This window comes from Triturus cristatus, chromosome 12 (genome assembly GCF_964204655.1).
Source record: "Triturus cristatus chromosome 12, aTriCri1.1, whole genome shotgun sequence".
In the NCBI taxonomy this organism is placed as follows: Eukaryota; Metazoa; Chordata; class Amphibia; order Caudata; family Salamandridae; genus Triturus; species Triturus cristatus.
Window position 1 is genome coordinate 456605977 of NC_140595.1, and position 18060 is coordinate 456624036.

Below are 18060 nucleotides of genomic sequence, written 5' to 3' on the forward strand. Positions count from 1 at the left end.
TCAAATGACAAAACTGATGACATTATCCAGTAAGTGTAAGGGTTATACTATTTCTAACATATGTCATCTGAGTGGCTGTGAGACTGAATCTATGTCTGAGTGGCTGTATAGGTGTGTGAGTGGCTGTATGGGTGAATAAGTGGGTGTGAGTAGCTGTATCGGTGAGTGAGTGGCTGTGCAAGTGGCTGTATTGGGGAATGAGTGGGTGTGTGAGTGCTTATATGGATGGCTGTATGGGTGACTGAGTGACTGTGTGAGTGGCTGTATGGGTGGGTGTGTGAGTGTCTGTATGGGTGACTGAGTGGGTGTGTGAGTGACAGTATGGGTGAGTGGGTGACATTATGGGTGGGTGAGTGTCTGTGTGAGTGGCTGTATAGGCAGGTGAGTGGGTGTGTGAGCTGGTGTATGGGTGGGCCAGTGTATGTATTAGTGGCTGCATTGGCGACTGAGTGGGTAAGTGTGTGAGTGACTGAATGGCTGTGTGAGTAGCTGTATGGGTGGATCAGTGTATGTGTGAGTGGCTGCATCAGTGACTGAGTGGCTCTATGGGTGGGTAAGTGAGTGTGTGAGTGGCTGTATGAGTGACTGAGTAGCTGAGCTGGAAAAAAATAGACCCAGACTCATCTATGAACATGGTCACATCAAATTGTAGTGAATCTATTAATAAATGTACAGGGGAAGGCTATTCAGTGTTAGAGATAGTGGAGGGGTTTTCCGTATTATCTAAATTTATATGCAATTCTCTACATGTAATCTCAAATAGGAAATCTACCCAAAAGAAAGGGTGGTTTGATCATAGTTGTACTATAGCCCACTCCAATCTTAAATCTGCTCTTCATAGTAAGCCTTCAAATAACAATGATATAAAAGAAGCGAGAAGGGCATATCGATATGCTTTGAAAGAAAGGAAAAATAGGCTAATGGAGGAGGCATGGAATAATCTCCGAACTGCATCTAAACTGGAAGATTCCTCAGCTTTTTGGAAAGCGGTAAATGCCCCGTTTTTAGTCGATGCAGGGAGGGCAAGTATAGAGCTAGCGGTAACTAGGGAGGAATGGGTAGACCACTTCTCTAAATTATATTCTACTCCTACCCCTAGACCAAGTTTTAGCGACTGGGAGGGGGACAGGATAGAACCCCAGATTGTTAATTATCATTCGCAACTTAAATTGGATGGATTGAGGAGGCGATCAGATCGAGTAAGAGTAGTAAAGCTCCAGGGCCAGATGGCATCCCGGTGGATCTTTTTAAACACAATATAGATTTCTGGGGACCTATTTTAACTCATGTTATTAATGCATGCATATCAACTAGTCTTATTACTACCTTGAGCGAATCGATTTTGGTCCCAATTTTTAAAAAGGGGGACAGGCATAATCCTGCATGCTATCGCCCCATATCGCTACTAGACTCCACGGTTAAAATAATTGGAAGAGTAATTTTATCTAGAATACAGGCCTGGGCAGATGAGCACTCTATCATCAGCAATATCCAATCTGGCTTCCGTAAGGGTCTGGGAATGATAGACCAGTGCCTAAACCTAGAATTAACCCTTTCGCTGCCAGGCCTTTTCCCCCTCCTGTGCCAAGCCTTTTTTTGGCTATTTGGGGTAGTGCGCGCTTAGGCCCCTGTAACTTTTTGACCACATTAGGTATCCACGCCAAATTTGCGCCCTTTTCTTCCAACATCATGGGGATTCTAAAGGTACTCAGGGTTCGTGGATTCTCCTAGAGGGGTTACAGAAATGAGCCAAAATACAGCAACATTTTGTTTTTTTTCGGAAACATGGGCTGCAAATGAAAGCATCTGGGTTTTTCCCTACAAATGTTATCAAAAAAGGGTTTGTGGGGTTGAAATCACCATTTTCCCAGCTTTTCGGGGATACCAGACTTTTGTCAGAAACCCAACATTTTTTACACAGTTTTGGCATTTTTCTGGGACATAGCCTATTTTTGCTATTTTTTGTGCTTTTGACCTCCTTCCAGTTAATGGCAGGAATGGGTACAAAAGCAATAATGGATCCTGGAAAGCTATACATTTTCAAAAAGAAGACAAAATTCTGAATTCAGCAAGGGGTCATTTGTGTAGATCCATCAAGGTTTTCTTATAGAAACTAACAGTTAAATATAGGATAAATTGAAAATTAGTTGAAAAAAACTGCATTTTGTGTCAACGTTTTCACCTGTAACTTCGTCTAATTATGACAGCTCTTTGAAAGCAATATACCATTACATCCGCTGGACATTACTGGTTGTGGGGATATATAGGACTTGTAGGTTCACCAAGAACCCGACGAACCCAGAGCCAAAAACTGGGCAGCAACTTGCAATGGTTTTTTATTATGTACCGGGTATATAGTAATTATTCTGTAAAAATGTGTACATGGAAAATCGGTATGAAAGACACCTATGTATTTCTGAAATGGGAACAAAATATAGAGTTTAGAAACAATAGATATTTGCACATTTCTGAAATTGGGAATACTCATACTAGCATGAGAATTATCAGTCATTTTTTAGAATGACTTCTTTTTTACGCAATATCTTTCATTTGGAAGGCAGAAATGCATCGAAAGTCAATAGATAATACCAGTTCCTTTACAAATCTGAATTACCCTAAGTCTCCCGATACAAATGGTACCTCACTTGTGTGGGTAGGCATAGTGCCCGCGACAGGAAACGGCGCAAAACGCAACGTGGTCACAACTCAATATCTCAGTGAAAATTTACCCTTTTTTGGCAAAGTGCCTAGCTCTAGTTTTTGAACCCTAGCTCTGCAGGCACCTTGAGAAACCTAGCAAACCTATACATTTTTTAAAACTAGACACCCAGGGGAATCCAGGATGGGGTGACTTGACTGCCTCCCACCAGGGTCTGTTACCCAGAATCCCTTGCAAACCTAAAAAATTGTCAAAAAAAACACATTTTCCCCACATTTCTGTGGTGGAAAGTTCCGGAATCTGCGTGGATTCACAAATTTCCACCCACCCCGCTTTCCCCAAAGTCTTACGAGAAAAACGGTACCTCACTTGTGTGGGTCGGCCTAGTGCCCGCGACAGGAAATGGCGCAAAACGCAACGTGGTCACACCTCAATTTCGCAGTGAAAAATGACCCTTTTTTGGCAAAATGTCTAGCTGTAGTTTTTGAACCCTAGCTCTGCGGGCACCTTGGGAAACCTAGCAAACCTATACATTTTTTAAAACTACACACCCAGGGGAATCCAGGATGGGGTGACTTGACTGCCTCCCACCAGGGTCTGTTACCCAGAATCCCTTGCAAACCTAAAACATTGTCAAAAAAAACAAATTTTCCCCACATTTCTGTGGTGGAAAGTTCCGGAATCTGCGTGGATCCACAAATTTCCACCCACCCCGCGTTCCCCAAAGTCTTACGAGAAAAACGGTACCTCACTTGTGTGGGTCGGCCTAGTGCCCGCGACAGGAAACGGCGCAAAACGCAACGTGGTCACACCTCAATTTCGCAGTGAAAAATGACCCTTTTTTGGCAAAATGTCTAGCTGTAGTTTTTGAACCCTAGCTCTGCGGGCACCTTGGGAAACCTAGCAAACCTATACATTTTTGAAAACTAGACACCCGGGGGAATCCAGGATGGGGTGACTTGACTGCCTCCCACCAGGGTCTGTTACCCAGAATCCCTTGCAAACCTAAAAAACTGTCCAAAAAAACACATTTTTCCCACATTTCTGTGGTGGAAAGTTCCGGAATCTGTGTGCATCCACAAATTTCCACCCACCCCTCGTTCCCCAAAGTCTTACGAGAAAAGCGGTACCTCACTTGTGTGGGTCGGCCTAGTGCCCGCGACAGGAAACGGCGCAAAACACAACGTGGTCACACCTCAATTTCGCAGTGAAAAATGACCCTTTTTTGGCAAAATGTCTAGCTGTAGTTTTTGAACCCTAGCTCTGCGGGCACCTTGGGAAACCTAGCAAACCTATACATTTTTTAAAACTAGACACCCCGGGGAATCCAGGATGGGGTGACTTGACTGCCTCCCACCAGGGTCTGTTACCCAGAATCCCTTGCCAACCTAAAAAATTGTCCAAAAAAACACATTTTCCCCACATTTCTGTGGTGGAAAGTTCCGGAATCTGCGTGGATCCACAAATTTCCACCCACCCCGCGTTCCCCAAAGTCTTACGAGAAAAATGGTACCTCACTTGCGTGGGTAGGCCTAGTGTCCGCGTCAGGCAAGGGCCCAAAACCAATTGAGGAGACATCAAAATTACCTATCACAAAACAACCTGGTTTTGCAAAGGGGGTCCCATGAGTTTTTGGCCCCGGGCTTGGTGGCTATCTAGGGAAACCTACCAAACCCACACATTTCTGAAAACTAGACACCCGGGGGATTCCAAGGAGGTATGGCTTCCGTGGATCCCCCAACGTTTCCTTACCCAGAATGCCCTGCAAACCTCAAATTTAGCTGAAAAAATCACCTTTTTCACACATTTTTGTGTGGGAAAGTTGTGGCATCACCGGGCTGACACAAATTTCCTACCACCCAGCGTTCCCCCGGGTCTCCCAATAAAAACGGTGCCTCACTCGTGTGGGAGGCCCAAGTACCCGCGACAGGCAAGGGCCCAAAACGTAGTGAGGCGACATGAAAATTGCCTATCTCCAAACCACCTGGTTTTGCAAGGGGGGTCACTTGGGTTTTTGGCCCGGTGCTCGGCGGCCACCTAGGGAAACCTACCAAACCCACACATTTCTGAAAACTAGACACCCGGGGGATTCCAGGGAGGTATGGCTTGCGTGGATCCCCCAACTTTTCCTTACCCAGAATGCCCTGCAAACCTCCAATTTAGCTAAAAAAATCATATTTTTCACACATTTTTGTGTGGGAAAGTTGTGGCATCACCGGGCTGACACAAATTTCCTACCACCCAGCGTTCCCCCGGGTCTCCCGATAAAAACGGTGCCTCACTCGTGTGGGAGGCCCAAGTACCCGCGACAGGCAAGGGCCCAAAACAAAGTGAGGCGACATGAAAATTGCCTATCTCCAAACAACCTGTTTTTGCAAGGGGGTCACTTGGGTTTTTGGCCTGGTGCTTTGAGGCCACCTAGGGAAACTTACCAAACCCACACATTTCTGAAAACTAGACACCCGGGGGATTCCAGGGAGGTATGGCTTGTGTGGATCCCCCAACGTTTCCTTACCCAGAATGCCCTGCAAACCTCAAATTTAGTTGAACAAAATCAAATTTTTCACACATTGTTGTGTGGGAAAGTTGTGGCATCACCGGGCTGACACAAATTTCCTACCACCCAGCGTTCCCCCGGGTCTCCCGATAAAAACGGTGCCTCAGTCGTGTGGGAGGTCCAAGTACCCGCGACAGGCAAGGACCCAAAACGTAGTGAAGCGACATGAAAATTGCCTATCTCAAAACGACCTGGTTTTGCAAGGGGGGTCACTTGGGTGTTTGGCCCGGTGCTCGGCGGCCACCTAGGGAAACCTACCAAACCCACACATTTCTGAAAACTAGACAACCGGGGGATTCCAGTGAGGTATGGCTTGTGTGGTTCCCCCAAAGTTTCCTTACCCAGAATGCCCTGCAAACCTCAAATTCAGCTGAAAAAATCACCTTTTTCACACATTTTTGTGTGGGAAAGTTGTGGCATCACCGGGCTGACACAAATTTCCTACCACCCAGCGTTCCCCCGGGTCTCCCGATAAAAACGGTGCCTCACTAGTGTGGGAGGCCCAAGTACCCACGACAGGCAAGGACCCAAAACGTAGTGAGGCGACATGAAAATTGCCTATCTCAAAACGACCTGGTTTTGCAAGAGGGGTCACTTGGGTTTTTGGCCCGGTGCTCGGCGGCCACCTAGGGAAACCTACCAAACCCACACATTTCTGAAAACTAGACACCCGGGGGATTCCAGGGAGGTATGGCTTGCGTGGATGCCCCAACGAATCCTTACCCAGAATGCCCTGCAAACCTCAAATTTTGCTGAAAAAATCACCTTTTTCACACATTTTTGTGTGGGAAAGTCATGGCATCACCGGGCTGACACAAATTTCCTACCACCCAGCGTTCCCCCGGGTCTCCCGAAAAAAACGGTGCCTCACTCGTGTGGGAGACCCAAGTACCCGCGACAGGCAAGGACCCAAAACGTAGTGAGGCGACATGAAAATTGCCTATCTCAAAACGACCTGGTTTTGCAAGGGGGGTCACTTGGGTTTTTGGCCCGGTGCTCGGCGGCCACCTAGGGAAACCTACCAAACCCACACATTTCTGAAAACTAGACACCCAGGGGATTCCAGGGAGGTATGGCTTGCGTGGATCCCCCAACGTTTCCTTACCCAGAATGCCCTGCAAACCTCAAATTTAGCTGAAAAAATCACCTTTTTCACACATTTTTGTGTGGGAAAGTTGTGGCATCACCGGGCTGACACAAATTTCCTACCACCCAGCGTTCCCCCGGGTCTCCCGATAAAAACGGTGCCTCACTCGTGTGGGAGGCCCAAGTACCCGCGACAGGCAAGGACCCAAAACGTAGTGCGCCTCAACAGGCAAGGGTCCTAAACAAGTGAGGCACCTTTTTTATCGGGGGACCCGGGGGAACGCTGGGTGGTAGGAAATTTGTGTCAGCCCGGTGATGCCACAACTTTCCCACACAAAAATGTGTGAAAAAGGTGATTTTTTCAGCTAAATTTGAGGTTTGCAGGGCATTCTGGGTAAGGAAACGTTGGGAGATCCAAGCAAGCCATACCTCCCTGGAATCTCCCGGGTGTCTAGTTTTCAGAAATGTGTGGGTTTGGTAGGTTTCCCTAGGTGGCCGCCGAGCACCGGGCCAAAAACCCAAGTGACCATTCTTGCAAAACCAGGTCGTTTTGAGATAGGCAATTTTCATGACGCCTCACTACGTTTTGGGTCCTTGCCTGTCGCGGGTACTTGGGCCTCCCACACGAGTGAGGCACCGTTTTTATCGGGAGACCTGGGGGAATGCTGGGTGGTAGGAAATTTGTGTCAGCCCGGTGATGCCACAACTTTCCCACACAAAAATGTGTGAAAAAGGTGATTTTTTCAGCTAAATTTGAGGTTTGCAGGGCATTCTGGGTAAGGAAACGTTGGGGGATCCACACAAGCCATACCTCCCTGGAATCCCCCGGGTGTCTAGTTTTCAGAAATGTGTGGGTTTGGTAGGTTTCCCTAGGTGGCCGCCGAGCACCGGGCCAAAAACCCAGGTGACCCCCCTTGCAAAACCAGGTGGTTTTGAGATAGGCAATTTTGATGTCACCTCACTACGTTTTGGGTCCTTGCCTGTCGCGGGTACTTGGGCCTCCCACACAAGTGAGGCACCATTTTTACCGGAAGACTCAGGGGAACGCTGGGAGGTGGGAAATTTGAGTGAGCCCAGTGATGCCACAACTTTCCCACACAAAAATGTGTGAAAAAAGTGATTTTTTCAGCTAAAATTGAGGTTTGCAGGGGATTCTGGGTAAGGAAACGTTGGGGGATCCATGCAAGTCATACCTCCCTGGAAGCCCCCGGGTGTCTAGTTTTCAGAAATATAAGGGTTTGGTAGGTTTCCCTAGATGGCCGCCGAGCACCGGGCCAAAAACCCAGGTGACCCCCCTTGCAAAACCAGGTGGTTTTGAGATAGGCAATTTTGATGTCACCTCACTACGTTTTGGGCCCTTGCCTGTCGCGGGTACTTGGGCCTCCCACACAAGTGAGACACCATTTTTACCGGGAGACCCAGGGCAGTGCTGGGAGGTGGGAAATTTGAGGGAGTCCAGTGATGCCACAACTTTCCCACACAAAAATGTATGAAAAAAGTGATTTTTTTCAGCTAAAATTGAGGTTCGCAGGGGATTGTGGGTAAGGAAACGTTGGGGGATCCACGCAAGCCATACCTCCCTGGAAGCCCCCGGGTGTCTAGTTTTCAGAAATATATGGGTTTGGTAGGATTCCCTAGATGGCCGCCGAGCACCGGGCCAAAAACCCAGGTGACCCCCCTTGCAAAACCAGGTGGTTTTGAGATAGGCAATTTTGATGTCACCTCACTACGTTTTGGGCCCTTGCCTGTCGCGGGTACTTGGGCCTCCCACACAAGTGAGGCACCATTTTTACCGGGAGACCCAGGGGAACGCTGGGAGGTGGGAAATTTGAGGGAGCCCGGTGATGCCACAACTTTCCCACACAAAAATGTATGAAAAAAAGTTATTTTTTCAGCTAAAATTGAGGTTTGCAGGGGATTCTGGGTAAGGAAACGTTTGGGGGATCCACGCAAGCCATACCTCCCTGGAAGCCCCCGGGTGTCTAGTTTTCAGAAATGTATGGGTTTGGTAGGTTTCCCTAGATGGCCGCCGAGCACCGGGCCAAAAACCCAGGTGACCCCCTTGCAAAACCAGGTGGTTTTGAGATAGGTAATTTTGATGTCACCTCACTACGTTTTGGGCCCTTGCCTGTCGCGGGTACTTGGGCCTCCACACAAGTGAGGCACCATTTTTACCGGGAGACCCAGGGGAACGCTGGGAGGTGGGAAATTTGAGATGGACTTCGGTATGGATTGTGGTGGAATGGCCTTCAAGGTTAACCCACAATTGACACCACTAGGGTACACCTGCTTGTGCTAAGACATCAAGCCTTCTAAGGTCTAGTGGGGCCTTTTACGGTCTAGCATGGGAATGTGCTCCCTGAGTACAGTGGTGTGGTGGACTGGTCATGAATGCGGAACCCGGTTCCCCAGTTCCAAATTCCACAGCTCTGGCCATAGTGCCACATCCCCACTGAACACCATACTTGCCCACTGAAACTCGCACTGCCTTCAGCTGTAACCTAATTGTGCCCGCTATAAACACTTGGATGTGGCTCAATTCAAATTATGCACTTGATAAGAGTAATATGCTGCCTAAAAAAAAAAAAAAAAAACATCCACTCATAGGGAATGCAAAGCATGTGAAATGTAAGCAGAAACAACATGGTTACCTAAACGATCTCTCACTAACTATTCAGAAATCAGCGAGTGGTTTCACCTGAAAAGTTATGGACATGACTAGAGGGCCCTGAAGGGAACCGTTTCACAGTCCATTGCTTACATCCTTACAAAACGTAAGCAGTATGGTATAAAAAGACCACATCCATAAACACAGAGCCCTGGTACACATTGTGTTTCCAATCCACCCATCAACCAGGTATTGCAGTACCTCCAGGAATGGTACACTCTCCCAACCTGGAAACAACAATGCTCTTCAAAGAAAGACGAGAAAATGAAAGTAGCACTTCACTGGCAAATTCTGTAAAGTGATGCTGGTGTATTTGGATGTAAAAAAAACCAATCTGGCCACTTTGCAACCCCTCTGTCTTGCTAGTATTCTCATATAAGAAATTCTATTTCTCTACATGCTGCTGCACTTTGGATTTGAAAAAAGAAGGGCATTTCTCCGCATTTTTGGATCCATTTCACAGGGAAGCAACTAGAAAGACGAGCTTTTTTCAAATTTGGATCCATTTCACAGGGAAGCAACAACAGGCCCACAGGAACGAAGCCGAGCCTCGTGGCTTGCCTGGGCATACCAAAGTGCCCCCACCCTAACCCAAACCCACCGATGCAAAAATCATGCTGCTGTACTTTGGATTTGAAAAATTACAAAGAAGGGCATGTCTCTGCATTTTTGGAAACATTTCACAGGGAAGCAACTAGAAAGACGAGCGTTTTTCAAATTTGGATCCATTTCACAGGGAAGCAACAACACGCACACAGGAACGAAGCCGAGCCTCGTGGCATGCCTGGGCATACCAAAGTGCCCCCACCCTAACCCAAACCCACTGATGCAAAAATCATGCTGCTGCATTTTGGATTTGAAAAATTACAAAGAAGGGCATTTCTCGGCATTTTTGGATCTATTTCACAGGGAAGCAACTAGAAAGACGAGCGTTTTTCAAATTTGGAACCCATTCACAGGGTAGCAACAACAGGCACACAGGAACGAAGCCGAGCCTCGTGGCATGCCTGGGCATACCAAAGGCCCCCACCCTAACCCAAACCCACCGATGCAAAAATCATGCTGCTGTACTTTGGATTTGAAAAATTACAAAGAAGGGCATTTCTCGGCATTTTTGGAAACATTTCACAGGGAAGCAACTAGAAAGACGAGTGTTTTTCAAATTTGGATCCATTTCACAGGGAAGCAACAACACGCACACAGGAACGAAGCCAAGCCTCGTGGCATGCCTGGGCATACCAAAGTGCCCCCACCCTAACCCAAACCCACCGATGCAAAAAAAACCCCTCCCCAGCCCCAAAACTCACCTTTACTCTCCGACGCGCAGGAAGCCATTGCTTCCTGCGCCACTGAGAGCAAACGGGAAACCTCCAATGACGTCAGCGCGGCTCACGCCTGACGTCATTGATGACGCGGTGGGGGGGGGGGGCGGGGGGAGGCAGGTGAAGGTCTTCCCCTGCCTTCCCAGTAAAAAAAAAAAAGATCGAGCACTCACGGGGGGAGCGCCAGCGCTTCCCCCGTGGGTGGGTGTCATGTCGAGATGGTCTCGTCATGGGCACAGCGCGACTGTGCTCCATGACGAGACCATCTCGTCATGGGCACAGAAGGGGTTAATTCTCAACAAATACACTAAGGCTAAAAGGGGCCCTCTTTATTTAGCCTTCGTGGATTTATCCGCCGCGTTTGATTGCGTTATTCACAACAAACTATGGCCGATTTTAGAGAAGCTGGGAGCAGAACTACCTCTAATTTCTTTAATGCGTGAATTTTATATCAGGGCGAGAGCTATGGTGCGTTTTGGCACGGGGGGAGAGTGTACTGATTGTTTCACTGTAGGCAGAGGAGTAAGGCAGGGCTGCGTCCTGGCACCCCTCCTTTTTAACCTGTATATTAACAACTTAGATCAGACTTTGCGAAAGGAATGCCAGGACCTGCCAGGGGCAGGAAACTGTCCTCTCCCTGCGTTATTGTATGATGACGATGCGGTGCTTATGGCCCGCACCCCAAATAGTCTCCAGATGGTTTTAAATAGCTTTGTAAACTTCATGTCCAACTTGGGACTTACAGTTAATTCATCTAAAACTTTTATGCTAAAATATGGCCAGGGGAGTAATAGGTGTCGCCCCTTCTTCCCTGAGGAGAATATCTTAACCTGTGCCAATACTTTTTCTTATCTGGGGGTTCTTTTTGACCGTACTGGTTCGTGGTCAAAGGCTGTAAATTTACGAAGAATGTTGTTTTATAAGGCCCTGACAGCTCTGAACAATTTTGGTAGAAAATTAGGTAGACATACCCCCACTGAACTGCTCTACATTTATAAAGCTAAATGCGTATCAATAGCGACTTATGGAGCGGGTATCTGGGGATATGTAGACGTGACCTCCATGCAAAAGATCGAAAATAGATTTCTTATACATCTGCTTGCTCTTCTGGCAAGCGTTTCTACTTTTAATTGTCACATGGAGTTGGGCATATCGCACATAGAAGATGTCATTGGCATTCAGCCATTTCTCCTCTGAGACTGCTGTGCGCTAGATGGGGCCCGACATATAGGATGGTTACGCATATTAAAGATTTCTTGCGTAAATTAGGCCATCCAGAATATTTTGATAACCCTAGTAGCCTGACTAAATTAAACAGGAAAGCTCTGAAACTATAAGACTAAATACAGAGATCCATAAAATTTCAGTTCTGGCACATCAAAACATTCTTACCATTTTTAAGATACAGCCGTATTTAACATATGTAACCCCCGACTTTGATAGATTTTTACTAACACGTTTTAGGATGTCCATTGTACATAGGCTATTCAGCTTTCCAACAATTAATGAATGGTGTAGGCACTTGTCCAACTGTCCATGTGATGGCGTGTCCACACAATCTACCATGCACGTATTATTCTTTTGTAAATTTTATACACGCCAGAGGAAACGGTGGATACTTCCGGTGCTCAGAACATTAGGCCTGAAACAATGTTGCCCAGCTTTTCTGGTTATGCAATCCCTGGGGGAAGAGCTTATGACTTTAGCAGTTACATCGTTTTTAAAGTCTGTTTTTAAATGTAGGAAGACTATTCTTATGTAAGAATTTGCTTTGTAAAATTCATTTTTTTTTAGGTTCGTCCTCTTTTATTTATTAGTCATATGTGTCTCCTGTTTTTGACTGTACTGAATTTTGAATGTGCTTTTATGATGATCTTCTTAATCGAATAAAGCTTGATTTGATTTGACTGAGTAGCTGTGTGCTTCGCTGTATTGGTGAGTGAGTGGGTATGTAAGTGGGTGTATGGGTAAGTAAGTGGCTGTGTTGCGTGTTTCCTACATGGACATTGTTGTCTTCCCTATGTTAGCCTAATTATGCATGTTGTAGGCCGCTTCTACTTTGTACATACCAAAGCATATGCTTGTTTTCGTGCCACATTGTGTTTTCACGTATAGTTAGCACGTGTTTTTGTATTTTGTACTCTTCCTGGGATTTAGTTTGCACCGCATAGGCAAGGTCAAACAACACTGCTCTTTGTTATCCTCTGTGGTCGGACACTAGCACCTAGACATAATAGAGACACCCAGCTGCTGTATTTGATTACACGCGTTTTGTCATATAACCCAGGACATGTTGTTCTAAACACACATAGAGCGGAGACTGGCAGACATCGCAAAGGTACTGAGACAAGAGACCTGCATCAGCTGGGATGTAGACCAACTATCTATGAATTACTTAGGCATTGGGTTCGCAGCTAAGCCCGGAGATCTATAATCATTTAGTTTTCATAGTGAGGGTGGGTTTAGGCAAATATGTCAGAGAATATGACAGGGCTTTTTACTGTATGCGGTCTCATAGCCATAATAATAACATTACTGACCTGTATTTGTTTGTTAGCTGTGCCGCAACTATTGCACATTAGAGCAAGCTAGTTTAAATAAATATAATAAACTTTCTTTGTGTCTCTTTTCTATTTATTGTGGACAAGTACAAGTGAGAGAACAAAAGGGTGTGACCTGCTACTGCAATTCTGAGAGGGTCTGGAGTGTTGTGTTCTGGGGTGCCAAATCACTTGTCTCGCTGTAGAGTATAATGGGTGGGTGTATGGGTAAGTGAGTAGGGTGCAAGTGGCTGTGTTGCATAGTAAGTCTCTGTGTGAGTGGCAGTATAAGCGAGTGAGCAAGTGTGTGTGCTTCTATGGGTGTGTGAATGAGTATGGAAGTGGGTGTGTGGGTGTGTGAATGGGTGTGGGAGTGGCTGTATGGGTGAATAAGTAGCTCTGCCACTAGCTGTATGGGTGAGTGGGTGGGTGTGTGAGGTGCTCTATGGATGAGTCTCTGCATGCATCAGTGGTTGTATGGGTATGTGAATGGTTTTGTGGGTGGGTGTGTGAGCAGTTGCATGAGAGGATTTATGGGGGATGAGTGGTTCTGTGGATGTCATCATGCTATGAAGGGGCATAACTTAAGTACTTAAGATGTAAACACATTGTCTTACCCTGTATATATTCAAAGTGACTCACCTTCTGGCCAATCCAAAGTCAATAATTTTAATTTGATTTCCAGTGTGGCTCACACATAAGATGTTTTCAGGCTGTAAAAATAAATAAACGTAATTTTAGTATGTAAAAACATGACAGTCCGAGAAATAAACAAAAATGCGTAGGTAAGGTAATAAGCGAATTACTTCATACTCGTTATGTTGGGAATTCACTCCAAACCAATGTAAGGATACCTAAACTCGTACTTTAATATATATTTAATATCGGTGCACAATAGATAGCCCTTTTCAAATCTGAGTACTCTATTTCAAAGCCGTCAACATTTTTTCTGGCTTACCTCTTTTGGTTTTTTTTAGTACTTTTGTAGTCACAGTTTTAGCCTTAATTTCAAATGTTGTCCAGCCACCGCTGAGAAGATTATTTTTGAAGGTTTTGTTGATTTCCGAGGAGGCCGCTAGTGTGTTATTCCTCCATTTTAGTGTTTGCTTTTAATGTTTGTGGCTACTTTCAACCACGGGAAAACACAGAAGAAAAGCCCACAAGGTCATTGGTATGTTCATTCGACAGGAAATGGGTTTGGGATTCAGGTCAAATGTGGCTTCAGATAGTGAAACAATGAGGGTGTACAGCAGGTAAACCATCTGTGCTTTCCAGGAAACCCAGAGTTACTTAATTCTCCCTTGACAGGCCCATAAATTACACACATTCTGCTGAATTTCTCGTTCAGAGGAAATCTGCTGATTTCTCAGCTTCCGGAGGTGAGAACAGCATTAAAAAATTAGGCAAAATATGCTCTTCTTGTCACCAGTGCATCTCTGAGAACTATTGTAAATAAAAAGTGTTAATGGCCAGAGATGTTTGTCTCTTTGCTGTGGCATGAAAAACACGCGCCGATAACAGTTTCTAAGACATGCTCTAATTAACAGCTGTTCGTACGTGATCTGACAATTTGGCATTATTGGCAAAAAGCTAATCTTTATTAATATGCAGTGTAAATCTGTGGGAATACGCGTGAATACCTGCAGGCACTGGTTTCAAATATCTGCATGTAAGAAAGATAAAAATCTGCAGGGAAAACCTGTTCATCTGCAGAGTCGATAGTAACATTTTATTTTCGAATATCCTAACTTAATGGCAATAATAGGAATATGTTTTCTATGCAAAAAGCAAACTATATAATTAAGCCACTCAGCAGATCGATGTTTCTAATGCATAGATAACATAGTACTTAGTGTAATAAAATATATCAATCAATCAATCAATCATGAAATTTGTAAAGCGCACTAATACCCGTGAGGGTTTCAAGGCGCTGGGGGGGGGGGGGGGGGGGGGAGAGCTGCTGCTATTGGTCGAAGAGCCAGGTCTTGAGTTGTCTCCTGAAGGTCAGCAGGTCTTCGGTTTGTCGCAGGTAGAGGGGGAGGGTGTTCCAGGTCTTGGCGGCGTGATGGGAGAAGGATCTGCCTCCGGAAGTAGTTCTCCGGATGCATGGGACCGTGGCCAGGGCGTGGTCAGCGGAGCGGAGTTTTCTGTTGGGTACGTAGAAGGAGAGTCTACTGTTGAGATAGGCTGGGCCAGTTTTGTGGAGTGCCTTGTGTGCATGGATCAGGAGCTTGAAGGAGATTCTTTTGTCGATGGGGAGCCAGGGCAGGTTCCTCAGGTGGGGGGTGATGTGGTCGCGGGGTGGGACGTCGAGGATCAGGCGTACAGAGGCGTTCTGGATTCTCTGTAGTCTGTTGATGAGCTTGGACGAGGCTCCGGCGTAGAGGGCATTTCTGTAGTCGAGTCTGCTGCGATTAGGGCCTGGGTGACTGTTTTCCGCGTGTTTGTCGGGATCCATCTGTAGATCTTGCGGAGCATGCGGAGGGTGTTGAAACAGGTGGAGGAGACTGCGTTGACTTGTTTGGTCATGGAGAGTTTCGAGTCGAGGGTGACTCGCAGGTTGCGTGCATGGTCGGTGGAGGCCGGGGGGGACTCCAGTGACGAGGGCCACCAGGAGTCGTCCCAAGCGGAGGGGTTGGATCCGAGAATGAGGATTTCCGTCTTGTCTGTGTTCAGTTTGAGGTGGCTGTCCTCCATCCAGTCTGCGACGGCCTTCATTTCCTGGTGGAGGTTGGATTTGGCGGTGAGGGGGTCCTTGGTGAGGGAGAGGATCAGCAGGGTGTCGTCGGCGCAGGAGATTATGTTGAGGTCGTGCTGTAGGCCGATGCGTGCTAGTGGTGCCATGTAGACGTTGAACAGCATCGGGCTGAGGGAAGATCCTTGAGGGACGCCGCAGATGATCTCGGAGGCATTGGATCGGAACGGGGGGAGGCGGACTCTCTGAGTTCTGCTGGAGAGGAAGGAGGTGGTCCAGTCCAGGGCCTTGTCTCGGAACCCTGCGTCGTAGAGTCGTGTGCGTAGTGTGCGGTGGCAGATGGTGTCGAAGGCGGTGGAGAGGTCCAGGAGGATGAGGGCCGCCGTCTCGCCGTTGTCTAGCAGGATCCTGATGTCGTCTGTGGCGGCGATGAGGGCGGTCTCGGTGCTGTGGTTGCTGCGGAATCCTGATTGGGACGGGTCCAGGATGTTGTTGTCTTCGAGGTGACGGGTGAGCTGGGTGTTTACTATCTTCTCGATTACCTTTGCTGGGAACGGAAGCAGGGAGATGGGTCGGAAGTTCTTGAGGTCGCTCGGATCCGCCTTGGCGTTGATCTCTGTGTGCTTCCAGTTCTCAGGGAAGGTGGCGGTCTCGAAGGAGAGGTTGATGATTTTGTGCAGGTGGGGTGCGATGGAATTGCTGGCTTTGTGGAAGATGTAGTGCGGGAGAGGGTCGGACGGGGATCCGGAGTGGATGGTTCCCATGGTCTTGAGTGTGTCATCGATGCTCACGTTGGATCCATGTTGTCAGGGTGTCGTGGGCGGTGGGGTGCGGTGACTTTGGTGCAGTGTGGTCGGTAGGGGTCGTACGGGGTCTGAAACTGTCGTGGATGTCGGTGATTTTCCGGTGAAAGAAGGTGGCGAGGGAGTCGCACAGGGCTTGCGATGGTGGGATGTCATTGGCGTTGGAGCTGGGGTAGGAGAGTTCCTTCACGATGGTGAAGAGCTCCTTGCTGTTGTGTGCGTTGTTGTCAAGGCGGTCTGTGAAGGAGGTCCTTTTGGCGGTCCTGATGAGGTGGTGGTAGTTGCGGATGGCGTCTTTGTGGGCAGTGCGGCTGTCTGGCGCCTTGTCACTGTGCCATATGTTTTCCAGTTTCCGGCAGGTGCGTTTTGAGTCGAGGAGTTCCGGGGTGAACCAGCTGACTCTTCTGCTGGTGTCTCTGCTGGTGGGGTTTTTCAGCGGGGCGACGGTGTTGGCGCAGTCGTTCATCCAGCGTTCGAGGGTGAGTGCCCCTTCATCGGGGTTGGTGGGGTTCGTCGGAGGATTGAGTGCGAGGCTATATCCAATACATTAGGCCACCAATTCAAAATTAAAGTGCTCCAGACATTAATAGCAGTGAAAAGTAAAGAATGCATAAAGATATCAAAATGCAATCCAATGTTTGCACAATTAATGCCACGCAGTAGATTCGATCAAATCCAAAATGAATCTAAAAATACATGCGCTGTTATTTTTATTTTACTAACAAATACAATACCAAAGAATATTGATTTTATTCTTAGTGGGCATTATTTGTGCAACAGGTGCATATAACAATAAAAGGGCAAGACATAACGGTGAAGAAAAAGATTTTAAAAAAACGTTCAGAAACATATCGTCAACAACAAGTTATAGAGGAGCAGATTTAATAATAAGTTATGTACCTATTCAGGGCTCATGCTTGTCAGGTCTCAAATGGCACTGAAATCCTCGACCCAGCTAATGAAAGTTTCTTTTCCCATTGACAACAGAGTTCAAAATGTTCTTATTTTATGTCTAGGTTGCATCTCATGATTCAAGGTCCTTGGGGCCCAATCCATGCAACTTTTAGAAAACAGGGACAGTATCTTCGGTCAAAGTAGTAGCCAGAAATTTACAATTTCGCCTTCTTTTGACAAAACATCTAATGATGAGTGAACGAAGCAAGAATGCCTGGCTCTTTTTATAATGGTTTCCTTGACACTTACAACTTACATCTATCAATTCATCCTCCTGTCCGCCTTCAACTTTCACATTTCTATTTTTCTTTCACTTCATCCCCTCATCCATCCATACATCCACCCATCCTTTCATCCCAACATCCATTCACTCACAAGTCCATCCTTCCACTGACCAGTCAGTGCTTCTATCCGGACCCACATTCATCCATTCACCTGTGGAAATATGAATTTTCGTGCTCCATTATGTCCCCTATCTTAGACCCCAACGGCTCCATGTATAAGTTACAAGTACATGTATGTTCCCTCCAGTTCCAGTTATGAAGACGCAAACATATGTGCGTCCACCGTCAACATGTCCTCTTTCAGATCCGCCATGAATGGGTCGGATATTCTATTCCTAAGTATGAAAGGCCACCGACTTTGTATGGCTCAGTTACTCTATTTTGCAGTTCAGGCGAATAGGCCCTGAATGCTGCCATCAAGCCTTTCCCTGCTTCCTACCTCTGACAGCTCCAGTCTGAGCTCACATCTGTATCCATGAACTTTGTCCTACT

At 46.8% G+C, this 18060-nt stretch overlaps 1 protein-coding gene across 3 annotated transcripts in view; it reads right to left on the bottom strand.

Moving 5' to 3' along the window:
* Positions 1 to 18060, bottom strand: part of MYLK3 (myosin light chain kinase 3) — a 437450-nt gene that overhangs the window by 89640 nt on the left and 329750 nt on the right. For all 3 annotated transcript variants that reach the window (XM_085636963.1, XM_085636962.1, XM_085636961.1), the window contains exon 9: positions 13475 to 13545. In XM_085636963.1, the coding sequence (XP_085493089.1) occupies positions 13475 to 13545 (71 nt within the window). The remainder of the gene's footprint in view (positions 1 to 13474; positions 13546 to 18060) is intronic.